At 45.8% G+C, this 27,154-nt stretch overlaps 2 protein-coding genes across 11 annotated transcripts in view; one reads left to right on the forward strand and one right to left on the reverse strand.

Annotated features, from left to right (window-relative positions):
* Positions 1-4,617: 4,617 nt before the first annotated feature.
* Positions 4,618-27,154, forward strand: part of LOC127472607 (arf-GAP with GTPase, ANK repeat and PH domain-containing protein 1) — a 314,949-nt gene continuing 292,412 nt past the window's right edge. The window contains exon 1 of one of the 2 annotated variants that reach the window (XM_051791074.1): positions 4,618-4,936. In XM_051791074.1, coding sequence (XP_051647034.1) covers positions 4,774-4,936 — 163 coding nt within the window. In that variant the 5' untranslated portion in view covers positions 4,618-4,773. The remainder of the gene's footprint in view (positions 4,937-27,154) is intronic. The other variant, XM_051791078.1, reaches the window with a different exon arrangement.
* Positions 4,946-7,174, reverse strand: LOC127472615 (spidroin-1-like). 9 transcript variants are annotated; one of them, XM_051791122.1, is made up of 5 exons: positions 6,104-7,174; positions 5,860-6,069; positions 5,721-5,825; positions 5,355-5,687; positions 4,946-5,288 (listed from the first exon to the last, which is right to left on the reverse strand). In XM_051791122.1, exons 1-4 carry the CDS (start codon positions 6,633-6,635, stop codon positions 5,572-5,574), a joined length of 963 nt encoding a protein of 320 aa, XP_051647082.1. In that variant the 5' UTR covers positions 6,636-7,174; the 3' UTR covers positions 4,946-5,288; positions 5,355-5,571. The 9 variants fall into 9 exon arrangements, with proteins under 9 accessions (XP_051647082.1, XP_051647084.1, XP_051647080.1 ...); XM_051791124.1 differs by having other exon boundaries at positions 5,791-6,069; XM_051791120.1 differs by having other exon boundaries at positions 5,355-5,657; positions 5,725-6,069.

A 27,154-nucleotide genomic window follows, 5' to 3' on the forward strand; every position in this document is an offset into this window, starting at 1 on the left:
CCTGTGATGTTTAATTTATATTAAATCCAGGCACAGATCAGGATAGGATGCTTGAACATTTATTTTCTTTCCCCCCCCAGTCAACATTTCAGCTACTGGATTGGTAACTAAAAGCTAGTGCTGCCTAATTCAGCAGCCATTCAGCTGAACATTTCATTCAGCCTTCCCATTTCAGCAGCCAGGAAACAAGCTCCACCATGTCCTACCACAGCATTAGAGGAAGGTACAGTGAGTGTTTAAATGGAATCCCATGGGAGTTCTCCATTTCCACATTCCCAAGACCTGTGCTTAAGCATCACCTCAATGGATTGTGAACCCCGCCCGCAACTTCTCTGTGGAACTTTTGTACAGTCGCATTTCCAGTAAGGTCAAACTCTGCTGCTTGTTTTCACTGACCCAGTTCCAAAAGCAGGATGTAATTGTCCATATGCCTTGAGTCCAAGTGCATCAATTGAGACACCTCAAAATTCCTTCTGTAGAGTTTAGTGGGCAGACTGGGAATAGCGGGAAGAGGATAAGCCCTGTCATCTGATGGGAGCTGGAGCTGCTTGAGATGCTGATTCAATGCTGCCTTCCAGTCACTGATACCTTAAAGGAACAGAGCACTGAAAGCAGAGGGAACCCATCCAGATTGGCTTTCTGTAGTCATGGCAGTGAGAGGATTTGCCAGCTGGGGAGGAGGAGGAGGAGGAAGCAGCACAGATGGAACTTGGCTACAGACCTGAGCACAGAACCAACCACACAGGATTGTGCTGGGAAGCTTCACCCCTGGAAAGCTCAAGAGGAAAACCAGTGACAGGAGGCTGAGTGACACTGGGACCACTCTGTGCTTTACTGGAAGCCCATCAGCCCTTCCATCCTTGTGAAACTCTCTGAGTTTCACGACCTCTCCAGATGAGCAGCACTTTCGGCGTTCCCCTGGGCAGTGCCTGAGGTACCCATGTCCCAGACCAAAGAAAAACAAATCCAAATTCCTTACTGCTCACAGTAAAAGCCATTCCCTGCCAGTTCACATTAAGGCTGATGGAACACTTCAGATGCCAGACTCTCCTGAACAGAGTTTGAGAGCAAAGAGGTGTATCCAGCACCGCTCTGCACACCACCAGCAGCATTTCAGGCTAATCTCAGCTGCAAGCACAGCAAAATACCACTTATTGTTGCAGACTTCTTACACGAGAATTCTATGTGAGCTGCAACAGTAGCTCATATTTGGCTGTGATTTTACAGAGCTTACATGAAAACTATTATGCGGCAAAAAATCGGGGTAGAAAAAGCCTCACAGAAGGATGATAGATCAAAATATTACAAAAAGGCATTATATTAATACAGGGTTTTAATGCTTCAGTTACTTGTGTGCTAGTAGTTGCATTTATTTACAGTTGAGGCTACTCTGTGAGCTGTTTTCCATGAATTTTAGAGCTGGAAGAACACAAAGCATATGGCAGCAGTGGAAACAATCAGCCCCACATACAGCAGAGGCTGCTGCCTGACTCTTGGCTCTGCTGCTCACTTTGGCATTTTCTGAAAAGAGAAGTAATGTGAGGTAGTGCCTCTGCTCCAGATCAGGATAGAGGGAGGAAAAGGGGAGAATTACACCTTTCATCCAGCTTTCTGCATATCTTTAGCTTATCCAAACAGTTTAAGGTAAATGAAAGCAAAAATCCTCTTATGTTTCACAAATTTTTGTCATTGACATTAATACCCTAAATAGCACTTGCTAGTGGAAGCAGGGACTATATTATTCCTGCTATTTTTTTCCTTTATCCACTCAAGAGTTTCCTACCAGAATTAGAAATTAAAAATGAGAAAGCTAATACAAATTATACCAATTCCTGATGGGAAGGAAGAGGGAAGAAGACACAGGTGTCTATGACCATGTCACCCTGAACTGTTCGAATGAGCAGAAGACAACTCTTGCAGAAGACAGGGTCCAGCACTGAGGAAGCTTCAGTCCCTCAGCTGGAATTAAACACTTCCCTGTCTGATGATCAGAATGGGAAGGTTTGCAGTGATTATCTAGGGGAAAATAAGCTCCCTTTGGTACCTGAAACAATCAGCTCCACTTTAGCTGGTTGCAGCTCTCCCCCCTGTAAGGGGAAGTCTCCCCTGAGGCCACCCCACACTGCTGACGCCCTGGGCTTGTGGTGACAAGATACTGTGTCGTGTCCTCCTTCCCCTCTGCTCTGTTCCCCTGCCAGGAGCAGGGACACCTTCCCCTAGCCCAGGTTGTTCCAAGCCCTGTCCAGCCTGGCCTTGGACACTTCCAGGGAGAAGCTTAATGTCTGAGTGTCACTGGGACTATTTAAATATCAGGTACGAGTCACTGTGTATTGCATACACTGGCAGAGGCTGCTTCCCTCAGGCATAATGGCCCATGGAACACATGACATAATTCCCTGGAGGTGACCAGTGGACACAGAACCACAGCCATTTAACTGAGGGACGTGCCTGCAGCCTCCATTCAGCTCTGTCGGGTCACCATGGGCTTGCAAGGAAGACCTGGAACAGAGCATCAGCAGATGAGCCAGGGAGCAAGAGACACCAAGTGCTGTTGCTCATGGCACAGTCAAGCAGTGTTTTTCATGATACTCCCGTTCTTCCTCTCCCCACCAAGCTGTTTAGGTTCAGTCACAGTTACCAGTTATAGCAGCAGAGCAGCTGTTTCCACCCTGGAGATCACATGATGGCATCACTCGCATTCCCAGACCTTCTTAAACAGAAACAAAACAAAGCCGTTCGGATTTTTTAATACAGATCAATGAATTTGATAATCACGGAATCCCAGAATGGTTTGGGTTGGGAGGGACCTAAAAGCCCATCTCATTCCACCCCCTGCCATGGGCAGGGACACCTTCCACTAGCCCAGGTTGCTCCAAGCCCCGTCCAACCTGGCCTTGGACACTTCCAGGGATCCAGGAGCAGCCACAGCTTCTCTGGGCAACCTGTGCCAGGGCCTCCCCACCCTCACAGCCAGGAATTCCTTCCCAATATCCCATCTAAATCTCCCCTCCTTCAGCTTAAAGCCATCCCCCCTGTCCTGTCATGATGCCCAATTGCATTAAGTTTCCAAAAAGCTTTACTACCCCTTCTGTCCTTCCAATCATTCCCAAGTAGCCAAGACTCAAGAAAAAGTACTCAAAATGATAAAATATTTTAAACCCACAAAAACATATTTAAGGTAACATCAAATAAACAACTGCCCTGAGAAAGGAGCGTAGTTGGTTGTCAGCCCTGTCAGGCCAGAGCTCTATATCCAGTTAGGGATATCCAACTGGGGGGGGAAATTATTGAAAGTATTGCATTCCTTGCTGTGCTATTTGTCAGTAGAATGGGTGGATGCAGTTTTCCTGAGGCTGTCTTGGATCAAGCTGTTGCTATGCTGTTTGCTATATCGAAGTTTGCTCCACGTTTTACAGCTTGGGAGGTTAAATCCATAAAATATCGATCCTAAAGATGGGTTAATGGAGGTCAGTGCCTGACTCTGTGCATAGCTGGCTTGCAAAGGATACATCAGCCCTGGCTCGTGCAATGACAAAAGTGCTTCGTTACACCACGAGATAAACGAGGTATTTCTGACAATTCATGGAATTGCAGCGTGGTTTGTGTTGGAAGGGACCTCAAAGATCAGGCAATTCCAACCCCCCTGCCATGGGCAGGGACACCTCCCACTGTCCCAGGTTGCTCAGAGCCCTGTCCAACCTGGCCTTGGACACTTCCAGGGATGGATAGTGCACTTTGGGACCCTGAGGGGTTAGATTCAGATGCTCCTTTCTCAGTGCAGTTGTTTATTTGATATTACCTGTAACTACATTTTCAGGGTTTTAAAATATTTCATCATTTTGAGTAATCTTTTTCTTAAGTCTTGGGAATCATGGGAATGACAGAAGGGGTAGTAAAGCTTTTTGGAAACTTAATGCAATTGGGCATCATGACAGGACAGGGGGGATGGCTTTAAGCTGAAGGAGGGTAGATTTAGATGGGATATTGGGAAGGAATTCCTGGCTGTGAGGGTGGGGGAGCCCTGGCACAGGTTGCCCAGAGAAGCTGTGGCTGCCCCTGGAATCCCTGGAAGTGTCCAAGGCCAGGTTGGACGGGGCTTGGAGCAACCTGGTCCAGTGGAAGGTGTCCCTGCCCATGGCAGGGGGTGGAACGACAAGGGCTTTCAGGTCCCTCCCAACCCAAACCATTCTGGGATTCCGTGATTATCAAATTCATTGGTCCGTATTAAAAAAATCCGAACGGCTTTGTTTTGTTTCTGTTTAAGAAGGTCCTGCCGTCCCCTGGGGTTCCCCGGGGCGGGGCCGGTGTCCCCCCCCCGCCGCCCTGCTCCTCTCCGGGACTACATTTCCCGGCGTGCCGCGGGCCCTGCGCGGTGACGTCATCCGGCGGTGGCGGGGGGCGTGGCCCGCGCGAGCGTGGAGCGGGGCGAGCGGGGAAGGACGCGGGGCGAGCGCGCGGGGGGCGCGAGGCGGAGGGGGGGCCCGGCCGGGCGGGGGGGAGCGGGACCGGCACCGGCACCGGCACCGGCACCGGGACAGGGACAGGGACAGGGACAGGGACAGGGACAGGGCAGGGAGCCGCGGGGTGCTGAGGAGGCGGCGGCCGGAGCTGGAGCGGGCGCGGGTCCGAGAGCGCGTCCTCGCTCCGTCCATGGGGCGGGGGGCGGCCGTGCCCCGCCCCGCCGGGCAGTGACAGCGGGCGGCGAGGCCGGGCCGCCGGGGCGGGGGGGTCCGGGCTCGCCCCCGGCCGCGGAGGGGCCGCGGCGGCCGCGCCATGAACTACCAGCAGCAGCTGGCGAACTCGGCCGCCATCCGCGCCGAGATCCAGCGCTTCGAGTCCGTGCACCCCAACATCTACTCCATCTACGAGCTGCTGGAGCGCGTGGAGGAGCCCGTGCTGCAGAACCAGATCCGCGAGCATGTCATCGCCATCGAAGGTGAGACGCGCCGGGGACGGGGTCGAGCGGCGGGGGGTGCGCTGTGCCCTTCCAAACTCCCCCAGCCTTTGGTTCTGTTCCTCCAAACCTCCCCCAGCCTGTGGTTCTGTTCCCCCCAAAGCTCCCCCAGCCTGTGGGTCTGTTCCCCCCAAAGCTCCCCCAGCCTGTGGGTCTGTTCCCCCCAAAGCTCCCCCAGCCTGTGGTTCTGTTCCCCCCAAAGCTCCCCCAGCCTGTGGTTCTGTTCCCCCCGAAGCTCCCCCAGCCTGTGGTTCTGTTCCCCCCGAAGCTCCCCCAGCCTGTGGTTCTGTTCCCCCCAAAGCTCCCCCAGCCTGTGGTTCTGTTCCCCCCAAAGCTCCCCCAGCCTGTGGTTCTGTTCCCCCCAAACATCCCCCAGCCTGTGGTTCTGTTCCCCCCAAACCTCCCCCAGCCCGTGGTTCTGTTCCCCCAAAGCTCCCCAAACAGCCCCTGGTTCTGTTACCTCCAAAGCCTCCCCCCAGCCCCATGTCCCTGCTCCCCCCCAAACGTTCCCCAGCCCCATGGCCCTCCGGCCCCCCAAAACCTCCCTCAGCCCGTGACCCTGCAACCCCCCCAAACCTCCGCTAGCCCAAGGCTCTACTCCCCCCCCATCTTCCTCACTATGTCCCTGCTTCTTCCCAGACCATGGTTCTGTTTTTCCCCAAAACCTCTCCCAGCACATGTCCCTGCACCCCTCTAAACCTCCCCCAGCCCGTGGTTCTGTGTCCCCCAAACCCTTCCCAGCTCGTGGTTTTGTGTCCCCCCAAACCCTTCCCAGCCCGTGGTTCTGTTCCCCTCCCAAACCCTTCCCAGCCCGTGGTTCTGTTCCCCTCCCAAACCCTTCCCAGCCCGTGGTTCTGTGTCCCCCCAAACCCTTCCCAGCCCGTGGTTCTGTTCCCCTCCCAAACCCTTCCCAGCCCGTGGTTCTGTTCCCCTCCCAAACCCTTCCCAGCCCGTGGTTCTGTTCCCCTCCCAAACCCTTCCCAGCCCGTGGTTCTGTTCCCCTCCCAAACCCTTCCCAGCCCGTGGTTCTGTTCCCCTCCCAAACCCTTCCCAGCCCGTGGTTCTGTTCCCCTCCCAAACCCTTCCCAGCCCGTGGTTCTGTGTCCCCCCAAACCCTTCCCAGCCCGTGGTTCTGTTCCCCTCCCAAACCCTTCCCAGCCCGTGGTTCTGTTCCCCTCCAAGCCCCCCGGGCCGTGGCTCTGCTCTCTCCCCCAGCCCCCTCGTCGGGAGCAGCCCCCGCTCGGGGCCACCCGCCCTTCCTCCACCCCCCGCGGGTTTTTCGGGGCCCGGGGGGCTGTTTGAGCTTGGTGCCCGTCGTTTCCCCGGCGCTGAATGCCCGGCGTGGCCCCTGGGCTGGGCTTTGCGGGATGCAGGAGTTGTGTTGGTACTTGCCCGCTGCCGCCGTGCGGGAGAGCATTGGGCTGCTCCGGGCCGGGGCACAGGGAGAGAGAGAGAGGGACGATGCTGGCTTTGCCTGCGGGGGGGCTCGGGGAAAGTCAGTGCTCCTCGGTGCTCCCTGCGGCATGTGATGGAGACGGCGTGGGTTGTGGCTCAGGGGTGTGCGGTGGGTAAACACGACGTGCAGCTGGGTTACAGAGCCCTGGCGGTGTGTGCAGTGGTGTAAAAACAGCTCGGGAGGCAAGATGGAGATAACAGCCTGTGAGCTTGGATTTATGAGCATCTATCCCCGCAGGAGCACCACGGAGGCTTGAACAGCTTAGGATGTGCAAAACGAGGGAAAAAATCATCCGTGTAGGGGAGTCTGCAGATATTTATCCTTAACTGTCGGTGCAGTTAAAAAGGGCAAACAGTATTGACCAAGAACATGTGCTTTAAGGAGAAATTTCAGAGTTATTTTGCATGATAACTCGCTGAGGTTCACATCGTGTGCCTTCCCAATCGGAATATCCTGCTGCTGTTTTGGAAGGGGTTCAGGGCAGCAGAGTACGAGGTACAGCAGCTGAAACAGCTGCCTAAACCATCTTGCGTTGGTGGCCTGGCTGGTCCTTAAATTATACGTAATCAAAAAGCCCTGATGGAAAAGCTGCTGTGGAGATGTTTACTTGAAAGATTTGTTTGTGTGCCTCTTGAGCAATGCAGCTTGAATAGACAGACAGCATGTTTATTGCTGGTAACGTTTTGGGTTCAGTGTGTTTGTGGCGAGTCACTGAGGCTGGCAGTGCCTGTCACTTATTAAAGAACACAGTCCCCAGCTAAGCATCCACATCTGATCAAGTGTGGGGTAGAGATTTGTGCATGTTCTCTGTTTGAGTAGTCCCTACTGGAATTATGGTGTGTGGCTGTCGGCTTTGTGGGGTTTGGGAGAGTGCTTTGCCTTTTCTCCCTTCTTCTAAAGAGATAAAAACTTATGAATATATATTGTGGCACGGGCACTGTACCTGTCTCTGTGCTGCTAGTGTTTGGATTTCTGCAGGATAGATGATGCCTTCAGCAGGACATTTTTTAAAGTGGTAATTAATACATGTCCATGTGGTAAAAATATGTTTCTTGAATAAGATGCTTGGGCTGTAGTGATGTGCCAGGTTTGTGTGGCAGTGGGATGAGGATGTGAAGCACTGTATGTAGTTATCTCCTTAGCATGTGACTTGTGTTAGTCTTTTCATGTAGTGATGATTTCTGTTACCTAACTGTGGCTCAGCTCATTTATCAATCACGAAGACTTGAAAACCAAAATAGCAGCCTGCAAATGTTTCAAAAGCAGAGCTGATGAGTAAAATCTTCACAGACAATTTACTGTCTACCTTACATTGGACACTGAGTCGTGAGAGCAGAAGGAGCTTTGATTGATGGCAAAGATTTATCTAGAAAAGGAGTATATGTTATGTCTTTTCTGTTCTGAGGGCTCTTCAGCTAGCTCTTAAATAATAAAAACTGCATGTAGTAAAAGCAACAGCTCCTCACTCCTTTAGATTATAACTCCACCAGGTTGTATTTTTGATAAACCTCCTTTATCCAACTGTTTCTCACTGATGGCAGCTTTTAAATCTGTGTGGTAGTGCTGTGTAGTGAAAACAGACATTTGCTTAGCAGTGGTTGCATTCCAGTTTTGCTTCAAAGAATTTAGTGTTGTTCTGATTCTCCCCAAATCACAAAACCTCTTGGACTCAAGGTACTTTAGGTTCCCTGGCAGGGAGGAATCACGGTGTGGTTGGTGTGTGGCTGGTGTGAGAAAATGTGGAGTAAGTTTTTGCTGAAATAGCTCCTTCCAGCACAAGGAGAGCTGTGCCCTGCAAAGAACAGAATGTAGTCTTGTTAGTTCAGGGTGCTTAAAACCCAAACTCCAACCAACACGTGCTCCTTGAACAGCTCACATTTAGCTCTCCTGCTCAGGAGAGGTTTGACAGCTCTGGAGAAGAACATGTTTGGAATCTAAAGCAATTTGGGACTCTTTCAGTGAAGGAGAGATGCTATTACTGCTTCTCAGAATTTTCTTTCCAGTGTAGAGTGGCACTCTCTTCCCAGCACTTTGGATTTTAATGGCCAGGAAAACCCTCTTTGGGTTTGGAATTCTGCTATAGCAGTGTCTGGACACCCTTGCTGGACCAATGAATATTAAAATAATGTGAAATTAAAACTCCCCTTTCAGCAGCAGCAGCAGTTCTTTATATTCAAGTACACGAGTTCTGTCTAATCTGAAGAGAGCAACTGCCAAATTGGGTCTTAAATTGACATGTCGATATTTATTGCACAGAGGTTGCTTGCCTTGTATTCTTCTAATTTTCCTGTGGTACTGGGTGAAACAGTTCTGGGTGATATTTCACTTCATTAGTTTTTCCTCAGTGGATAAAAATGCTAAAAATCAGTTACTTTCAGGTTCTTGCCTGTCAGAGTTGCAAAGTCAGCAGTTTAAAAGCATATACTTCTGTGCTGTATTTTTTGTATGAAATTCATACTAAGTAGCCAAGCAGTTTTATATGCTGTTATTTAGACTGTTATATTGGTTTTAGAACAGAGTAACTAATATTATTAGTCTGTTGTGCAGCCTTAACTGCAGTAAAATCTGCCTTCACATGGTCTGTAGTTCACAACATCAGTACTTCATCAGCATGAAACATTGCTTATATCAAGTGTGTTGTGTGCTTAGGAACAGGGAGTGGAAAATAAGAATTGCTTTCAGTGGTTTTTAAGTTGCTGAAAGTATCTTGGGGTTTCCAGGTGTGATGGTCTGTAAGGGGAGGTAAAAGCTGAGGAAGTCAGTTCCAGATTCTGTCATCCAGGCTGAGACCAGCACTGTATTGTTATGAAACTTTAAGAATGATGGGAGACCAAGAAAAAATGGTGAAAAATTTAATTTTTTCGTCCTTCATGAAAGGATTTTAAAACACTTTAGCCAAGATGACATCAGCATTATTAACAGTCTATAAAAACACATACTAATATACTTATTGCAAGCGTGCTGGTGCAGCAGGTGTTGAGCATCTGAAGTAGTTTGCTGTCCTCCACAGTGGCAAGCCCATCAACATGGGAAATATCTTGGATTCTCTGTCAGTAAAACAAAGTTTAAACAATCAGACTTAAGATACTGGCTTCATTTTGCCTTGTGAGCAATTTGAAGGTGTTTCCTGTAGTATCTGTGGGTCCTTTTTTATTCCCCCTCTCTAAATGACGAGGAAATCCGATTGTATGTATTTATTTATTAATTTAAGGGGAGGTTGTTGCTTTAATTGGTACAAATCCCCTACCAGACATCATGGGGTTGTGAGTTGCTGTGTGCATTTTGTGATTTTTGTGCTTGTTTTTCTATTAATAAAAAAGGGTGTCATAAATGGTAGTTTGAATTTTGAAATAATGATTATTAAGTGGGACTCAAGAAATAATCTAAGTCTTAGGGAAAATAAGAGATTGTACATTTGGAAGGTATTGCTCAGGGCAGTGCAAAGGTGCACTGGGGGAGTGAGTGGGTGGGAGAAAATGGCAGAAGGTACAAAGTGATTCTCCAAACATCCCTCTTGTTTCAGATTTTGGGAAGAGCACAACAGAACATGAGAATATGCTTTGTTTGTTTGTTTGTTTGTTTTTATGTTGGTTTGCTGGGGGATTAAATTTGTGTGATTCAGGCATAGGGAATTTGGCCACATTCCTGGAGCATCAGTGGCTAATATCAAAATGGAAAGACATTTCCTTTTAACCTGGAAGGTCACGGACTTCAGTGTGTTAATAAGCACCAAGACTCAAATGCTTGAGATTAACTGTTCTTGCACATTAAACTAAAAGTTAGGTTTGATAGTTGTGTCTTCTTACTTTTATCTTACCCCAAGTTGAAGTGACTGTGCTTTCTGGCTTTAACTTATGTGTTTTGTTGCTATTTCTGCAAAAGCTGCAGGATAAAGTATCAGATGCTTTTGAGCGAGCGCATGAGAGGTGCAGCTCAAGAGGAAAGCCTTGAGCCCTTAACTTCTGAGGAGAACTTCTAATTCCCCCAGGCAAAGAAGGAGACCTGCTGTGGATCAGCTGATGTTGTTGGAACAACTGTGTTGTGAGGCTTTAGGTTTTCCAGGGAGCGTGCCGGGTTTGCTTTGGGGGATTAGCTGAAAGCAGCAATGCTGATCTCAGAGCCCGGGCTGCTGTGTATACACACCACTGCTCTGGCTTCTCCTCCAACTGGCAAACGAGTCTTACTCCCTAGGAAGAGGGGGCACTTGGCAATCCAGTGGATCGACCACTGGATTTGCTTTGGCTCAGCTCAGGCACTTGGGAGAAGGAAACACTTTGGAACATGGGTTGCTGTGTTCCTGTTGTGTGTTGTCCTGAGCTAAGTACAAAGTGGCAGTTGTGGCTTCTGGAAGGTGACAGCGGTGCTCGAGCCGAGTGTCTTCACAAGACCTATTTTCCAGTTAGGCATATTATCCAGCACTGGAGGTAGACATGGTCTCAGTCTCAACTTGCCACCTGAAGGAAGAGATTTGTGTCTTGGATCATGTTGTGAAAACTGATATGGGAATGTGAGATATGTCATTAATGGCTCATATTTAAGGGATGAACTTATAATTGTCAGGCTCCAGGATGCTTGTAAGTGAAATAAAAAAAACCCACACACTTTTATTTTGGCTAATGATAGGGGTTTGGAGTAATGCCAGGCAGTTGAACAGCTTCTCCCCAGACCTCAGAAATACTCCATTCTCCACTGCATCACCACTGGGAGCTGGATTTTTCCTTACCAATAAGCAAGGTGAATGGCAGTGCTGATATTTTTGGCAAGTCTTTGAAGAAAAGGTAATGTAAGCTACAAAAAATCTCAGAACTCAGTTGCATCTCAACTGTGTGACCTTTTGCTGACAGTGCATTTCAGACCTCCCTTTCTGCAGTTGTTAGTTTTTGTGTGAAGGGTTTCCTTCGTGACCTTCGTACACACGGCTTTCCATCGCTTGTGGAACAAATCTGAAATGATTGCTTAGTAATCTGCAGTGGATAAAGTTTTCTGTCCTGAGAGAGAAAGCATTGTATTAAATAGTTTTGGTAATCCTGACGTCTGTGGGAGTAAGAGATTTGTCTTCTGTTATTAGTTTTTGTCCTTGACTGCCTCCAAGCACTGTTTGTACTTCATGTCACCTGTGCTGGAGGGCAGCTGTGGCTCAACTTCTCTTTTGTATTACTGGTCCTCACACCATGAAATAGTTGAGCACAGACAGTGCCAGATATGGACAAGTGGAGATGCTGCTGATGTTGGATGTACAGACTTTTGTGATTTCTGTACCCTCAGGACTTAAATACAGTTTCCTGGGTGTCATCTATGTGTGGAGAGAGAGAGGTACTCATGGAGCACCATGGGGAGGGTGAGCAGGTGCCCTGCCCGAGCCAGGAGAACAGAGGGTGAAGGGCCAAGATCCCAAGCACTGGAGCACTGTCTTGAAGTCTCAGTTTGGTTTGGGAGTGGTGTGGTGGTACTGGGAGCATCCCAGTTGTACCTCTCTGGGAGAGCAGCTTGGCCTAGGTTCCTCCCCCTGTGCCTGGCCTTGACAGGGTGTAGATTTTTTTGTTCTGGTTTTGTTTCTCTTTCTGAAGTCTAAATTCCTCCCTGGCACTGGTGGGGGCACCCGAAGTGCTCTGTGCAGCCCTGGGCTCCCCAGGACAGGAGAGACACAGGCGTAGTTGAGAGAGCCCAACAGAGTCAAAACGAGAGTGGTTTGAACTTGAGATTCTCTTATGTCTGTGAGGGGAGACTTTTCAACTACTTCTTAGTCCTCTGGACAGAGCTTTTGATCCGGAGTTGTTTGCAATTAATTTGTGCTTCTGTTGCAATAGTGATAAGGTTATAAATGCTGCATGAATCTCGTGACACACGTTAGCAATCAGGTAACGGTGCTGTCTATGATTTCTTAGAAAGTTTGTCTTAAATTCCTAATTTCAAGGTGGAAACTGCGAGACTGTCAGGTTTCCTTGTTGGTAGCGAGTCCATTGTGGGCAGCTGGCAGTTCCAAAGCCCTCTGGAAGTATTTAATATCTTTTTTTTTTTTTTAAGTGGATGGAAGCAGATGTGTTACTTAATCAGTATGTGCACATTCAACCTCATTAATGCCATTTCAGGGTTCTGACTAATATATTTGGAACCTGTGTAATGGTACAGATGAAAGGCTGTTAAGATGGCAGTGCATTTCTAAGCCAGGGAATGACTTGTTCTTTCACTTTTTTATTGCTTAAAGAAGCTTCATTTAACCACTTCAGGAAGCAAGTACTAAAACCACAGGGTTGATGTGTGTGAAATGTGTAAATTCAGTGTCTCCTCTAGTAACTTCATTAGTTTACATATTTGGATAAAGAATGTAAACGTTATATTTAGACTGCTATTTTGTTTGGTAATTTCCCCTTCTATGTGAAGAAAGATCCAGGCAAGCAAAGGGCCTTTGGAGAACACTGGAATTGAATGTGTAGCTTTAGCTGTATTGCTTTGTTTGTGTTTGTCCGTGAGAAGCTTAAATTAAATATTTGATTTCTTTGTTGTTGTTGTTATTTGTAAGGGAATTGAAGACCTGTTCATAGCCTAGACCAAACACAATTTAACTTGAAGCCTTGACTTGAACTCGGTAATGCTTACATTTTCTATTAAACTAAAGCTGCAGGTGAAGTTCTTCCTGTTAGTAAATCTTCTATTAATTTATGCCACTGTTTCTATACTTTGCAACTGTATTTTTCAGTGACATAGCCAGAAGAGCACAGACACAGCCAGCAGTCACTGGTGCAGGGTTTTATAGCATCACTGCTTTGTTACACAGATACAGTGGGTTCCAATGTGAGATATCCATTATCTTACCAGTTCCAGCTTCCTGTGCTCAGGAGAGCAGCCAGGAATCCTGTCTTTTAGGTATCGCAGCAACTGTGCTCTCCAGAGGAAATATGCTGAAAGCCTGGTAGGCGGGTGCCCAGGCAGCACTGGGGTAAATGGATCCCATTAACCTGGGAAGTGCTGGTGTGCCCGAGTTAACGCCTTGGGAACCAGGAGCTTTCTGCAGCACTTGGTCCAACACCCAGGACAGGTGTCCCAGGACCTTCCACGAGGAGGTGGCTGGTGTGGGAATTTGTAGGAACATGGAAAGCAAGCGTAGCAGGATGATGGATTAGGTGTTAGACTGCAGCTGCCTGTCTGAATAACTGGCTTTGCATATTTATGCATCTTATGAAATGTTTCATTTTTGAAAGATAATTTGTACACAGAATATAGAATCATCAATATGCTTCTGTATTTTGTGCTGTCAGAGCCTGTTCCCTCTCCATGGAGTCAGAGGTAGGTGGAGTGCAAGCCTTGAGGCCTGGAATAGATAACAGGCATCTCTGATCAAACCTGCTTTGCTGGGATAATGAAGTCGATGAACTGAAGATACCCTCATTGCTACGTGTGTACCCAAAGGATGGAGTGGGGATGGCCAGTGTGTGGACAGATGGGGAATTTTGTGCCCGCTTAGAGTAATCTGGTTTTGGACTTGAAAGTTTCCCTGTGCATGTTGAAGAGATGTTATATATCTCCCTTTTTTATTTTTTTTTTTTTTACCCCAGGATCCATGGAACCTTTTGTTACAGCTTCTCTGACAGCACGGAGCTGTGCCAGGGCAGGGTTAGGCCAGGTAGCATGGAAAGGTTCTTCCCCCAGAGGGTGGTTGGCACTGACCAGGCTCCCCAGGGTTTGGTCATGGCCCCAAGGCTGCCAGAGCTCCAGGAGGGTTTGGACAACACCCTCAGGGACAGGGTGGGATTGTTGGGGTGTCCTGGGCAGGACCAGGAGTTGGACTGGATGGTCCCTTCCAGCTCAAGATATTCTGTGGTTCAGGAAGGTGACCTTGCTGCAAATGATCAGTGTTTTGATAGCTGCCATTTTTCATCCAGCAGTGAATTTCCTCAGAGATACCAGGCAAACTCAGGGAAACTCTCCTTAACTGAGGAAGTGTGGGAAGAGGTTGAAATATCTGAGGCTGTGAAAAACACAACATTGAAATACATCTCCAGGTCCAGGAAAGAATCTTAAATATACTTGCGCAGATCCTTAGTGAGCGAAATGTTGGAGCTCCGTAACTCCACGATGGAAAGGATCTAAGAGTCTTCTCAAAGCATAGAAACAATTGTGGCTTTACAGCTTAGATCTGCTGCTTTGAGCTGGGTTAGCAGGTGCAAGTTGATGGAATGGCCCTTTTTTCCTCCTGCTTTCTACACTGTTACAGCCAGGGTTAGTCATTCAGGGAAATTCCTGGAGGTGGCTTGAAGCTTGATAGTAATTTTAATGTCACAGAGGCAAAAATCAGGTCATCCATCAGCCTTCAAGTGGCAGCTGTAACACCAATGCAGTGAAGACAACCAACTATAGCAGTAGGAACTGATGGCACTTCTTGCCATGGACTAGGCTTAACAACTTACCTGTGTTGCCTGAAGAAGTTGAGCTGACTGCAGGATGCAAAGGATCTTGGCAACTAAGCCTTTAGTAATGCTGGAATGGTGAGAAGGAGCAGTTCAGCTGCCACTGGATTCTTAGGTTTGAATATTGATGTCCTGTCTTTTGTAAACTTAATGTAATGGTATGAGTTCTGCTTCAGTGACCAAGTGCTTTGTGATGAGGAGAGAGGAGATAATAACTGATACTGATGTCCTGTTAAACATATGGTCATTGTACAGCTCATCTGTAGAACTTGAAGATGTTTATAATCAGGTAGAGGTGACAGGACATGACAAATTTGACCTGATAAGAACTAAGCAAAAGTCAGAGATGGGAGCAGTGCACGATCACCAAAGAGACACAGGGCTCAATATCTACTGCTGTGGCTGCGGGGGGAGCTGGGTTATAAAGCAGGTGTGGAGACTGGGAGAAAGATGGGCTCTGTATCTCTGGTTTGGATCACTCTTCAGCACTAAAACCAGAGTGATAGCGTGGAAAATCCTAACAGATGTGGGCATTTGATTGTGAGAATTGTGATAAAGCAGCTACAAATCATTTTGTTATGAATTGTGCCATCTCTGTGTCTGGCCAGATGATGTTATTGGTTGTACTGCCAAGGGTACAACTGTCAACTATCAAAGCTAATAAATAATGACAGTGAAGGAAAATAATGTTCCTTTGCTGTCATGAACATAAAATCAATGATGTAGTAGAGTTTAAAAATGCTTTTGTAGTAAAGCTTTGTTAGTATTTTCAATACACGCTAAAGAATTAATAGGATTATTTTCTTTCTGCTGTGGATAAAGCTGAGTAATAGTTTTCCTTCAGCAAATTTGGTTTGGATTGCTGTTCAGGCTTGGGGTTGAAAGATTTCTGTGGTTTCCTGGGCCAGCTTCTGAGCCCCTGCACAGAGCGGTGACACGAATGATGGATGATGAAACTGTAAAAGTGGACAGTGCTGCTGGTGTGCTCTGAATCCCACAAGGATCTATGGCCGCAGGATCTATGGCTGCAGGATCGGTGGTGCAGCCTGAGTGCACGAGGGGCTTTGCTACTGTCCTTTATCACTTTTCAGTTCTTTGAACGTGAATCCCTCGTTTCACCCTTGGAGCTGAGTAAATGCAAGCAGGGAGGAGCCCAAACAAGCCATGGAGAACGATCCCTATACCCTGAGGCGACTCATTTATTTAGTCCCATTTCATTGCTTTTCTCATGCAAAATAAGAGGCTAATTTTAACCTGCATTAATTAAGCTTCAAAAATGCTTCACTGCTCTGAGGTGTCAGCATTTAAGAGCATGGAGATGTGTATCAGTACGTGAGTTTATGGGTGGAGGAACCTGGCTGTTGACCTACCTTGAAAAATAACTTTAAGTAGGGATGTCGGTTGGTATGGGGGTGACAGTGGCAGCCAGATGGCCAATATTTACAGCAGACAACTACCTTGATAACTGCTTAATGCACATTAAAATTGGTATTTTAGCTGAGGGCAGGAGCCCTACATGACTTCCAAAAAGACATTACTTCTCTGGGAATATTTTCCTTACTGGAACATCTTTCTTGCTGCATAATAGGATTCAGTCCGAGGGTTGCTGGTTTGATTTATGATGCTAATTGGTGTGGTAGTTGATGTGAACTGCATGTACTAATTGCTCACTTGCTAATCCCCTCCAACTTATCTGACAAAAGCTTTTAACATGGAGCATTATATGTGTTTTAAAACAAACAACTGGAGGCCCCTCTTTTCCTTTAAATGCCTAATCCAAGTGCTTGTCCATTTCAGTCACTGAAACGTTAAAGGGAAAATTCAGTGGCTTTCATGTAGTCTCACTGTTGTTCTTTTTGGTGTTTAAACAACTGCTGGAAAAATATTTTTCCAGAGCATGCGTTTTTCCCCCCTTAAGCTGGAAAATCACCGTTATCTATATGGTAATAATTTTTACATTGCTGTTTTCTATATGGTGGAGATAGAATATGTGTGATAGTTGTCTGTGCAGTTTTAGGTAATGAAAGACTTGCTGTGCCATTTGAATTGGCGTTGGTGGGAGTGCGGCAGAAACTGCAGTGGGAAAACATAAGGAAAATAAAATAGGGACAATTCAAACAGTGATGTTGGGATAATAATAAAGGTATTTTTACTGTCTGTGATCCTGGTAAAGGAAATGAGCATTGAGTATTTTACTTACTGTGCAAACCAGTGAACTTTAATGTAAACCAGAGGGCTTTTATTTCTGGGCTGATAGGAAAAATCCTAATGTTAGATTATGGAATGCAATAGCCTAAAGAGATGACGTTTACCTTTCCTTGAATAAGGCAAGAGCTGTTCAGGAGGAAGCTGATTCTTCAGTTGTGCAGGCTCTGTGTGAGTGGGGAGGTTCTCTTTGCTTCTGTAACATTACATTAGACAAAATGAACATTAATCTATCTCCAAGTTAATATTTCAAGGTGATTTAGACCCTTTAATCATATCAAGTTTTCCAATTTGAGCCTTACTGGCTTACTTTCACAGCAATTGCTGAAATGAGACTACAGACAGCTGAAAGAAATTAGTCAATTTGGAAGAAAAAAACCATTTAAATACAGGTGTTTGGCTGTGATTTGAACATAGGCTGTCAACAACAAGAGGCAAAATACCTCAGTGACCTAAAAAGTGCAAGTATGTCTCTTTAGGGATTACTTGATGTTAGGTAATGACATGCTATTAAAATTAAAGCTCACATCTATATCCCTTGATTTGCTAACTAGGCCAGAAGCTTTTTAAAAACTCGGCAGATAAATGGGGAAAATGAATTTTGACAGAATTTGTAGGGAGCAAGGTAGCCTACTGGTGGTGTTTCAGGTTATTATTGTTTAAATTGGTATGCAAATAAGATGTTGTACTCAGGCTGAGCCAGCTACCTGCTAGAAACTTGAGTACAAATATCATCGTCTCAGGAGAAAGCAACACTGAAGTGTCTCAGAAGTTGTCTGGTATCCCTTAATTCCAGTGCAAGGGGCAGTCAGAGGAACCCTGTGCAGTGCTGAGCCGTTTGCCATGGGCTCTCTGCCATTCTGCAGCTGCTCTGGGGTAGTTTTCATACTGTTTCCCTCCTCAGCACACGGGAATATTGCCTGCAAGGTAAGTGGTGATATCTGAGAAAAGCTGTTGAGTGATGACACGTCAGGTAAATGAAACATGGATAAATAGTTCCAATTACAAACGGGGCTAGATCTTTTGAAAACAAAACCATTGAGGCTGTAATTAAAAAAAAAACCAACCCAGAACAACAACGTGCTACAAACAGGTATGGAATAGCTGTATAAATCTGTTCTTTGTGAATAATATGAGCTGTCTTCCTGCCTCAGCACCAGTCTCTTGTTAGCCTCTGTGAATATGTTGATCACATCAATCAAAAGGCTGTTCCTAAGTAGGTATGTGAGCTGAGACAGGACATTTATTGTCCTCGGGGGAACATATTCTCTGCACAGTGGTTTAGATACAGGTTTCACTGGGAGTAGTGTGTGGAGAACACTGCAGGGTGCCAGGAAAGCCCTCTACTACCCTGTGACTGTGCAGTCAGGCTGGTTCTTTTGTCCTTGGGGTGTCTGTTGTCTGATTCCAGTCCAGTCTTTTAAAGCAGAACATGAAATCTGGTCTTAGAAGATAGTGCAGTGGGCATCTGGAAGATGTTGCCTCTGCACTAGTGCTGGTGGCTCATTTGTTGGCATCCAGGGTGGGTTTTGTGTGTTGGATGCTGTGGCCAAGCTATTGCAGAAGCCACTCCACATCACACAGAGTGAGCTGAGAGCTCAGTGTGGTTGCTGCTGGTGCTGCAGTTAAATCAGTTACTAAACCAGTTTATATCCAGGTGGGCTCGTCCTGAGCACAAAAAACCAGAGGGGTTCCGTTCCCAGATGGAATTTGAATACATGGGAGCAGTCTGTGACAGAACTGTGTTAGGTTTCATCCTCTCCTTGGGAAGGTGGACAAGCAGAAGCTTTGATGCTGATGAGTGATGTGAGATGCAAAATCATCGCCTTGGGACAGGGTGTGGGATTTGTTTTTTAACCATAACAGCTTGTAAGTAGTTCCTGTGAAGCTGTAAAAATGGATTGTAATGGTCAAGATAGCTACATACACTTGAGGTGTGGGATAGTCAGGGGTTTCCTTACTTGCAAGAACCATTTTGTGCTGTGCCTCCAAGCAGCACAAACAGGCCATTGAAACATTAGAATATAGAGGCTTCAGTGTACTTTGCTCTTATTCTAACAAACTTCTGGAGTGGTTGCAGGCTGTTGGCTTTTGGAAGTAAAAAGAAGCCAAATTCTCATAATACTCAAAGACCAGCAGCTGTTCTGGGAGACTTTGAGGTATCAACTAAAGTGACATAATTGGAGAGAATTTTGAAGGCTTCTGGATTATCACTTCCATCTGCTGGGATGGGCTTTGATGCTGGACCTGGTTCTGCTTCTTGTTCTCTGTGACTGCCAACTTTCAGGCTGATTTCTGTACTTAGGCAGTTCTGTGAACTCTGTAATAATGAGCAGCTGATTTAAAAGCAGAGATTGTTAACTACAAGTAAACTATGGCACTTGTTTAATTTGTGTCTTCCATCCACTTGTCAGGAAATGTATGAATTTGCAGTGAACTTTTAAGTGTTTAAATTAGCAAGTAATGTATTTTCTGAAAAGAACCGTAAATCAAGTTATTTGTATTTATGTTGCAGTCAAGTGACAGGGGAGTACTTATCAGAAGGAATAAGTAAAGTACCTTGCTAATGACAAATTGTGATGTAAGATGAAATAACTGAGGTACAAAATCCCATCTGTAACGTGGTGTTTCTCATGCAGTGTCTCAACTAGCTTGCATAAAAGGAAACAAACTGCTGTAACTTGTGCTGTGTGTTTACTCTTCAGGAGGTGAGAGCTTTATGTTGACAAAGGAAACAGGATTTGCTGTCATCTTGTAACATGTGGCTGATTAGTAATCTTATGGAAATGATGTATGGAGCAGATGAGGCCTGATTAATAATAAATAAAGTTGCTGCGGAGTCTTTTTGGGGAACAAAACTAAGCTTTTATTTGAATTCTCTTTAAACCCCTGCAGAGTAAAGCCTCCAAGTTAGTCAGGTAAGTGAAGCCTGTAACGTGAGGGTTATATTTCTCTGCTTCTTTGTGCCTCAGAATTACTGCAAACTCCATTCAACTTGAATTCAAAATGAGGTGATGTGCTGCTTGATTCCCAGGTTGGATTTAGCTGAAAATAATATTAGAAAGTGAAAGGCTTGTGGTAAAGTGGAGCCACAGAGTATAAACTTGCTGAAAACAGGTGTAGATCTTGATGATCTTCTGAGAGTGTAGCTTTAGAGTGGGTGAGGCTGTGAGACTGCATGTGCTGTTGCAAAGCTGGTAGGTGTTGGAGGGCTGTTGGCTCCAGTTAGAGTGTTGCTGTCTTGCACCTAAACCTCCTTTTTCCTTAAGGAACAGCGGAAAGGTGGGAGGATGCACGGGAGCTCTTGCTACTGAACTGCTCAACAGGCTATCAAATAACTTGCAGGCTCTAACAAACCTGAACCAGTTTCTCTGGGAGGTGTGTGTGTGTTCCCTTTATCTGCAGCTGATGTTGAAATGGAGTTGCTTGTGTGATTGGCAGTGGAAGGTTTTAATTCACCTTGCCAAAATGCTGTTATGTATCGTCTTTATGCCAACTTTTCCTTTCTGTGAAAGTCTCAGCACCATTAGGGTTGCACTGCACACAAGGCCTGCAGCTCAACACCACTTTTGTTTTCAGCAAGAAGAAATTTATCATGTAAAAAAGTGCTGAATGAGGACACAACACGGTCTGTTTGGGCTGGTTGGACGTGTGGGGGTCTGAGCTGAACACAGTGGGGCACAGTTACATGTACTGCTCACTGCAGTGTCTGTGGCTTCCTTAAGTATCTGTTGGTGTCTGCAGTTATTCAGAGGGAAAGGCAAGTTGGAGGTTGACTTTTGGGAAGGGTATATTGTAATTGGACAAGGGGGGATGGTATTAAAGAGGGTAGCTTTAGTTTTAAGAAAGAAGTTTTTTTACAGTGAGGGTGAGGAGGTTGGGTGGCGCAGGTTGCCCAGAGAAGCTGTGGCTGCCCCTGGATCCCTGGAAGTGTCCAAGGCCAGGCTGGACGGGGCTTGGAGCAACCTGGGCTGGTGGAAGGTGTCCCTGCCCGTGGCAGGGGGTGGGACTGGATGATGTTTTAAGATTCACTCCAACCAAAACCATTCTGTGATATTAAGGAAAGGAAATCTGATCTTCATTCTGATCTTGTGATTGACCATCCAGAGTTGTTTCTTTTTTGGAGGATGGTGAAGTTGTCTGTTGGAGACTTGTGAGTGAAAGGGACAGTTTGCTGCAACTCGACCTCCACTATAGTGGACAATGAAGAATTTGTATAACTTGGTAAATATGAACTGTGTCCTAGGCTTGAGTGAAATGAAACAGACTTTGCTGAAGTCAAATTGGTTTATGCTGTTTGGTGTTGGCTACTTTGTATGATATAATGTAAGTAATTTTACTGTTAACAGGTGACTGTGGCAATCTCTTTATGTTGAGATTATTGCAGTACTTACAGGAGCAATTTCTGGGCAAAGCATTCAATTAAGTTTTGCATTGGACAGTTGGCATTTTCTGGAAAAACAGTTCTTTATCCCAGAGTTCAGGAGTGCTTGAGTCCCAAGTACATTTGACTGGGTCTCCCTGCACTCAATCCCTCCTCCCCTTGTCTGTCTGCACTACAGAATCCAACTGCGCTGTATCTGCTGCTTTCCATCAGTGAGTGTGGAAAACCACACCGTGCTATGGAGAGGAGAATTCTGCCAACATAAACTTTCCATGGAGACATTTATCAGGAAATTTCATTGAATGAAAAAATAAGCTAATGGGGCAGCAGAGATCAGCCTTCTCGTGTTGTCCTAATGCTTCCTTTTCCCTGGCTGCCCTGATGCCCAAGTGTTTGGGTAGTCTGATAACTGATGGCTGCAGATATATTCCAATTAGAGCAGTAACCCTGCTCCAAACATACTCTTAAGCTTTTAAGAAATGTGATCTTGTATGTCAGTGAATAACACAGGATTTATATTTTCCGGTTTTCAGTACGAGTTAAATTTGTGTCACAGCTTGAAGCATTAAGTGCTTGTGAACAGAACGTGAGCAGAATGTCCAGTCCATAGGATGGCAGGGTAAATCCATGGGTTCCCTTTGCTGTAAAGGTAGGGGTGCTTAGAAGTTTGATTTTTACCTTATTTGCTAAATATTCAGGGTTCAAATCACTGAGATTTTTTTTTAACTGTAAAAGCGCTCCGTGGAGATAATTGGTATAACTAACTGTAATATGCCTCCTCCAAATACTGTGCTGCATTTCTGTGAAGTCTCTTTCCATCTGGCTGTCTGGCTGTAGCCCTCGTAAAACTGGTGGTTTTCATGTTGATACTCTAAAAATCTAAATTCTAAACTCTCATACAAATGTTGCAATGGTGAAAGACTTGTAAATTTTGACCAGAGTTCTCTGTGTTGCCAAACACAAGGTAATCTCATCTCTAATGTGGTGCTGTTGGATATTCAGAGTATGCAAACAGGAGGAAGTTTTCTCTTGCAGAGTTTGTGTCCTTTGGAGTGTGAGGGACATCTGAGATGGATCTGTGGATACGACATTATCGACTTTCTTCCAGGTAGCTGTTTGTTGTTTTGTTTTGTTGGGGGTTTTTTGAGAGCCACTGTGGCTGTACCAGTTTTAAAAGCAGATTTCAAGTTGTTCATTTAGATTTTCTGGCTTATATTGGTACTTTTTGCCTAGTACCTTCTGGGAATGGAAAATTGGCTTGGAGGTGTGAGTGGAACACCCCGTGTGCTGCTTTGACAGTGCTGGGGAAGCCTCACTAAAGCAGTAACTTCATCAGTCTGTGTGTGTCTTGACTGATGAGCATTGTTAGACATCAGTATCGCTCCTCAGCAGTTCAGTAAAAAATGCTCTTCCCTATTAAATTTAACCATCATCCAGAAGACTTAGGTGAGGTTTAATGAGAACACATTCTGACTTGCTGCTGGGGAGTGTTGGCCTTTTTTAAATGCATGCTGCTAGCAGCTCCTGCTAATTTTAGATCATGTGTTCTTGAAATGCCAGTAGTAGCTGCATACTTACTAACACTGAAAATAAAGGGACTTTTCACTCCCTGGAAGATGTGTAAAAACCATGGTATTATGCAGAAGTTCTGTGTTTAATTCCACCATGGTCAAGGCTCAGGAATTCTTGACTGACTTGCCCTTGGGTTCACTTTCAGTAACTGCCCAGGCTGTGCAAACTTCCAGCGGTGTAGCTGTGCCTGAATGTGTATTAAATGCAGCTCCTAATCCCGTGGGACAAGGGATCAGCACGTCAGAAGTGAACTCTGTGCTGGCATCCAGATGAAAATGTAGTGGGAATTAGTCTAACAAGTGAGTACGTCCTGGAAGTTGAACCACCTCACTGAAAGCTTATTTCAGGTCACAATAACTTGCTGTTTGCCCGAAAGAATTTAGCTTTTCATTTGTCTTGGACCACAGTGAAGAATTACATAGCAGGTTGCTACCGGTTTATGTCTGAAAAGAATTTTGAATGATTCCTGCTTGGGTGATGACACTGTTAGTGTGTAATGTGGCTAAAACAACTGTTGCCTGCATTACTGCAGTTGCAGAACTTCACAGCTTTGCAGGGGGAGTATTTAGTTTTCTTACTTTTTTTTAATGGAGACTTCTATTTCAAGACTGACAGTGAACAGGAAAGGACTGATGTCAAGAACAGAGCCACTGATATGTCACTGGGTAATTTGAAAGGGTGACAATAAGACAAGTTTGGTGAAAGGCCAACACAGTGGATTTGGAGCGTGTTTGCATGTCATTTAGATCTCTTAATTCTGTGAGCTGGTGATGATACCAGAATGAACCCCTGCTCTGCTGTCCTGCAGGGGATAAGCAGCTGTGCACTCAAGGCTTGATCTTGATGGCAAGGTCAAGAGCAGCTCAGGGCTACAACACCAGGTGACCATCGTCTCTGGCACGTGTATCGGTGTGACCTTGATAAGGGGAAGCCTTCTGGGACTTTATACTGAAAGAGAGTAGGTTTAGATTGGATATTAGGAAGGAATTCTTGCCTGTGATGGGCTGAGGCCCTGGCACAGGTTGCCCAGAGAAGCTGTGGCTGCCCCATCCCTGGGAGTGCTCAAGGCCAGGTTGGACGGGGCTTGGAGCAACCTGGGCTAGTGGAAGGTGTCCCTGCCCATGGCAGAGGGGTGAAACTGGATGAGCTTTAAGGTCCCTTCCAACCCAAACCATTCTAGGATTAAGGTTTGCTCATCCCTGTAATTGTGCTGTCTTCATTTGCCTTAAGGGGTCTCTCTGTGGCTGTTGGTGTGGGTGCAATGCCTGGAACCCCTCACCTCTCTCCAGGCTGAGCATTAAAGCCTTTATTAAACAAAAAACCAAAGCAAAAACTTGGAACTGTTTTCAAAGGTTTTGTGCAAAGTGGGGATAATGCTCATAATCTTTATCTTGTGTGACAGAAAAGTACCTGCTTGAAAAAGGAACTTGCTGCCTGTGTGGGGACGAGAAATGGGGGTAGCTGGGCTGCTTTCAGGAAGCCTGGGAAATCACAGTGTTCTCCTCATGGCAGGAGCTGAAGTGTCACTGTTTCTCCTGGTTTAAGTGGGATGTGGGTGGCAGCCCAGGCTGTGTGAGGCCAGGGTGGGTAGGGCAGGGTGCTACTCCTCAGAGCCAGGGCTGCAGCTGGGGGCCACTGCCTCTGATAACAGTCCTTATTTGTCACAGCGTTTAAGGTAAAGCTTTTCCTCAAGTTACATAGAAAGAAACACTTGCTGTTCAGAACTGGTTTTTATTCTTCTTTGTCCAGGACAACAGAAGATTATCACCAGGTGTTTGTAAATAGACAGGCAGTGTGTACTGAATGCCTAAGTCTGATCAAGTGCTTGATCCTGTAATCACTTGCAGTGATTATCTTTACAAACAAGTCTGCCAAATACCACATTATTTCCTAGAAATAGATAGCAAGCTATTGTGCTGGGCTGATGCTTGTTTGTCAACAGGACAGGAAGTGTTTTCTCGTGGAACTATTTCATTTGGGCTGGAGGCCTGGTTGGGTTTGGTTGGTCTGTGGGCTTAGCCAGGTATTCAGGACAGAGGAAGAGCCGTTCATGTTCTGGCTGAGCTCTGACACTGCAGAAGGCACCGTGTGTGGTTCAGGGCTGGAGCTGAGTTGGACAGAAGCCTGTTGAGAAGGCAGAGGGGGCTCTGAGCCGAGGTGTGTGTGCTGATCAGGGCAGCCATCGATCTCCCCGGGCTGCTGCTGCTACTCCCAGCTCATCTTTGTTTCCTCAGGTTTTGTGGATCTGCAGAAGATCTCTTGAGTCATGTCTGAGATCGATTGTGACTGAGTCGCTTTGAGAAGGGTTTAAGCAAAACAGTGGTACTTCTTAGGACTTGGTCAGATGCCTACTTGGCTGTAACTGTTGCAAGATGATAACTGCAATAATAAATATTTCAAAGAAACTGGATCTTACTGCGTTCTCTGAGCAGTTATGAGAATGACTTAATTAGATTTCTGGGAATGAGATGACTTTGAGCAATCAAAGTGAAATATAATAAGTCACAATACCAGGAAAGTCCTGTGCTACTGTAACTGACTGGACACGGAGGGGTTTATTTGTTTGTGTGCTTTTCAGGAATGACAGAATCAGGCTAATATTTATTAAACCTTGGCCTAAGAGCAGTGGGAATTACTATGGAAGAATGTCAGATGCGTCCTTTAAACACTGGTTAATACAATATAAGAAACGAGCCGCGGGGCTGATACTCATATATCTGAATTAGTGTTTTCAGCTTATGCTTAGTATTAAAAAAGGAGTAACTGAGTGCCAGTACCTTAATGATTGCTCTTTCCTGTTTGGAGGAACCTTCTAATGAGTTCCCTACCTCCTTAGCACTAATGGCTACTGATGGAGATGGACTGAGGTTCTCCAAAGGATCTCGAGGATGTTTTGGGCTTTTATTAGTGTTTATTTGCATGGAAGGGCAGATGATGAGCACTGGACTCAAGTGGAGGTGGGCGGCTGTCCAAGCTAATAAACACACTTGGGAAAGTCATTAGGGTTTGTATGGGAGGGGGAAAGTGGGGTGCATCTGCAGCCACTGGCTCAGGAGTTTATTTAGTGTCAGAGATTAATTATTGAAGACAGATGTTGTTAGAGCATTGCAGCTCTATGCTAATGGAACAGGGGATGATTAACGTTTGGTGTGTGGGTGGGGAGGAAATGCAAAAAACATCTTAAACTACTGGTAATTGTTGCTCCTGAGGGTAGGTTCCAGTGAGGGGAGCCTTCAGTTCAACTTCAATTTACCTTAAATTGAACAACCCAGTTGAATTCAGCCTTTGCTTGTCTTTTTCTACCTCTCCTGCCTTTTTTTTGCTAGTGAATTTGTCATTCCTAACTAGAGACATCATGGAGTTGATCCAATATCTTCTCCAGATATGAACTCTGTTACAGGGAATTCCCCATGTTAGGATGGGGGAAGCACTATGAGACGTGGGCTGTGGAAGCTATAATTGGCTGTGCCAAATGGAATATGGACCAATCAATCAAATACAATAATTTCATGAATTTCCAAATCCTTTCTCTGGCAAATTCCTGAATTTTGAATTTTGGTAGGTTTTGGAAATAGCAGCATTTATTATATTTTACGGTAAACTAGATTGGTCTCACTAGTTTGTTCTCATATTAAAAAAACAAAATGACATAAACTCCTTTTTGAATACATCTTTGTTCATGTTGGGGGTGAATTTCTTTGACAGGCTGCTTTGAGTGAGATGTGCTCTGGCAGGCAACTTTAAAAATAGAGCTCTGCTAACACCCAGGTTTTAGCATAACAATGGCTGATGGATGAGGACTGTGTTGAAATGTTGACATGAAGCATAAGCCAGGATGGTGAGGAAAGAATCTATAGCATATATAGATGTAAAGCAAGGGGGCGTAAGATGTAAAGAAAAATAATACAATTTCATGGAATCATAGAATGTGAAGGGCTTGGAAGGGACCTTAAAGCTCATCCCATCCCACCCCCTGCCATGGGCAGGGACACCTTCCACTAGCCCAGGTTGCTCCAAGCCCTGTCCAACCTGGCCTTGGACACTTCCAGGGATGGGGCAGCCACAGCTTCTCTGGGCAACCTGTGTTGTGTTGTGTGTGGAATAACACACAAGGAGATATCTCTCTGTATATCTGCTGCACCTGCTAAGCTTTTAGAAGGTCAGATTGGAGCTTTGGT

This window comes from Manacus candei, unplaced genomic scaffold, assembly GCF_025592945.1.
Source record: "Manacus candei isolate 608988 ecotype Guabito, Panama unplaced genomic scaffold, ASM2559294v1 h1tg000029l, whole genome shotgun sequence".
In the NCBI taxonomy this organism is placed as follows: Eukaryota; Metazoa; Chordata; class Aves; order Passeriformes; family Pipridae; genus Manacus; species Manacus candei.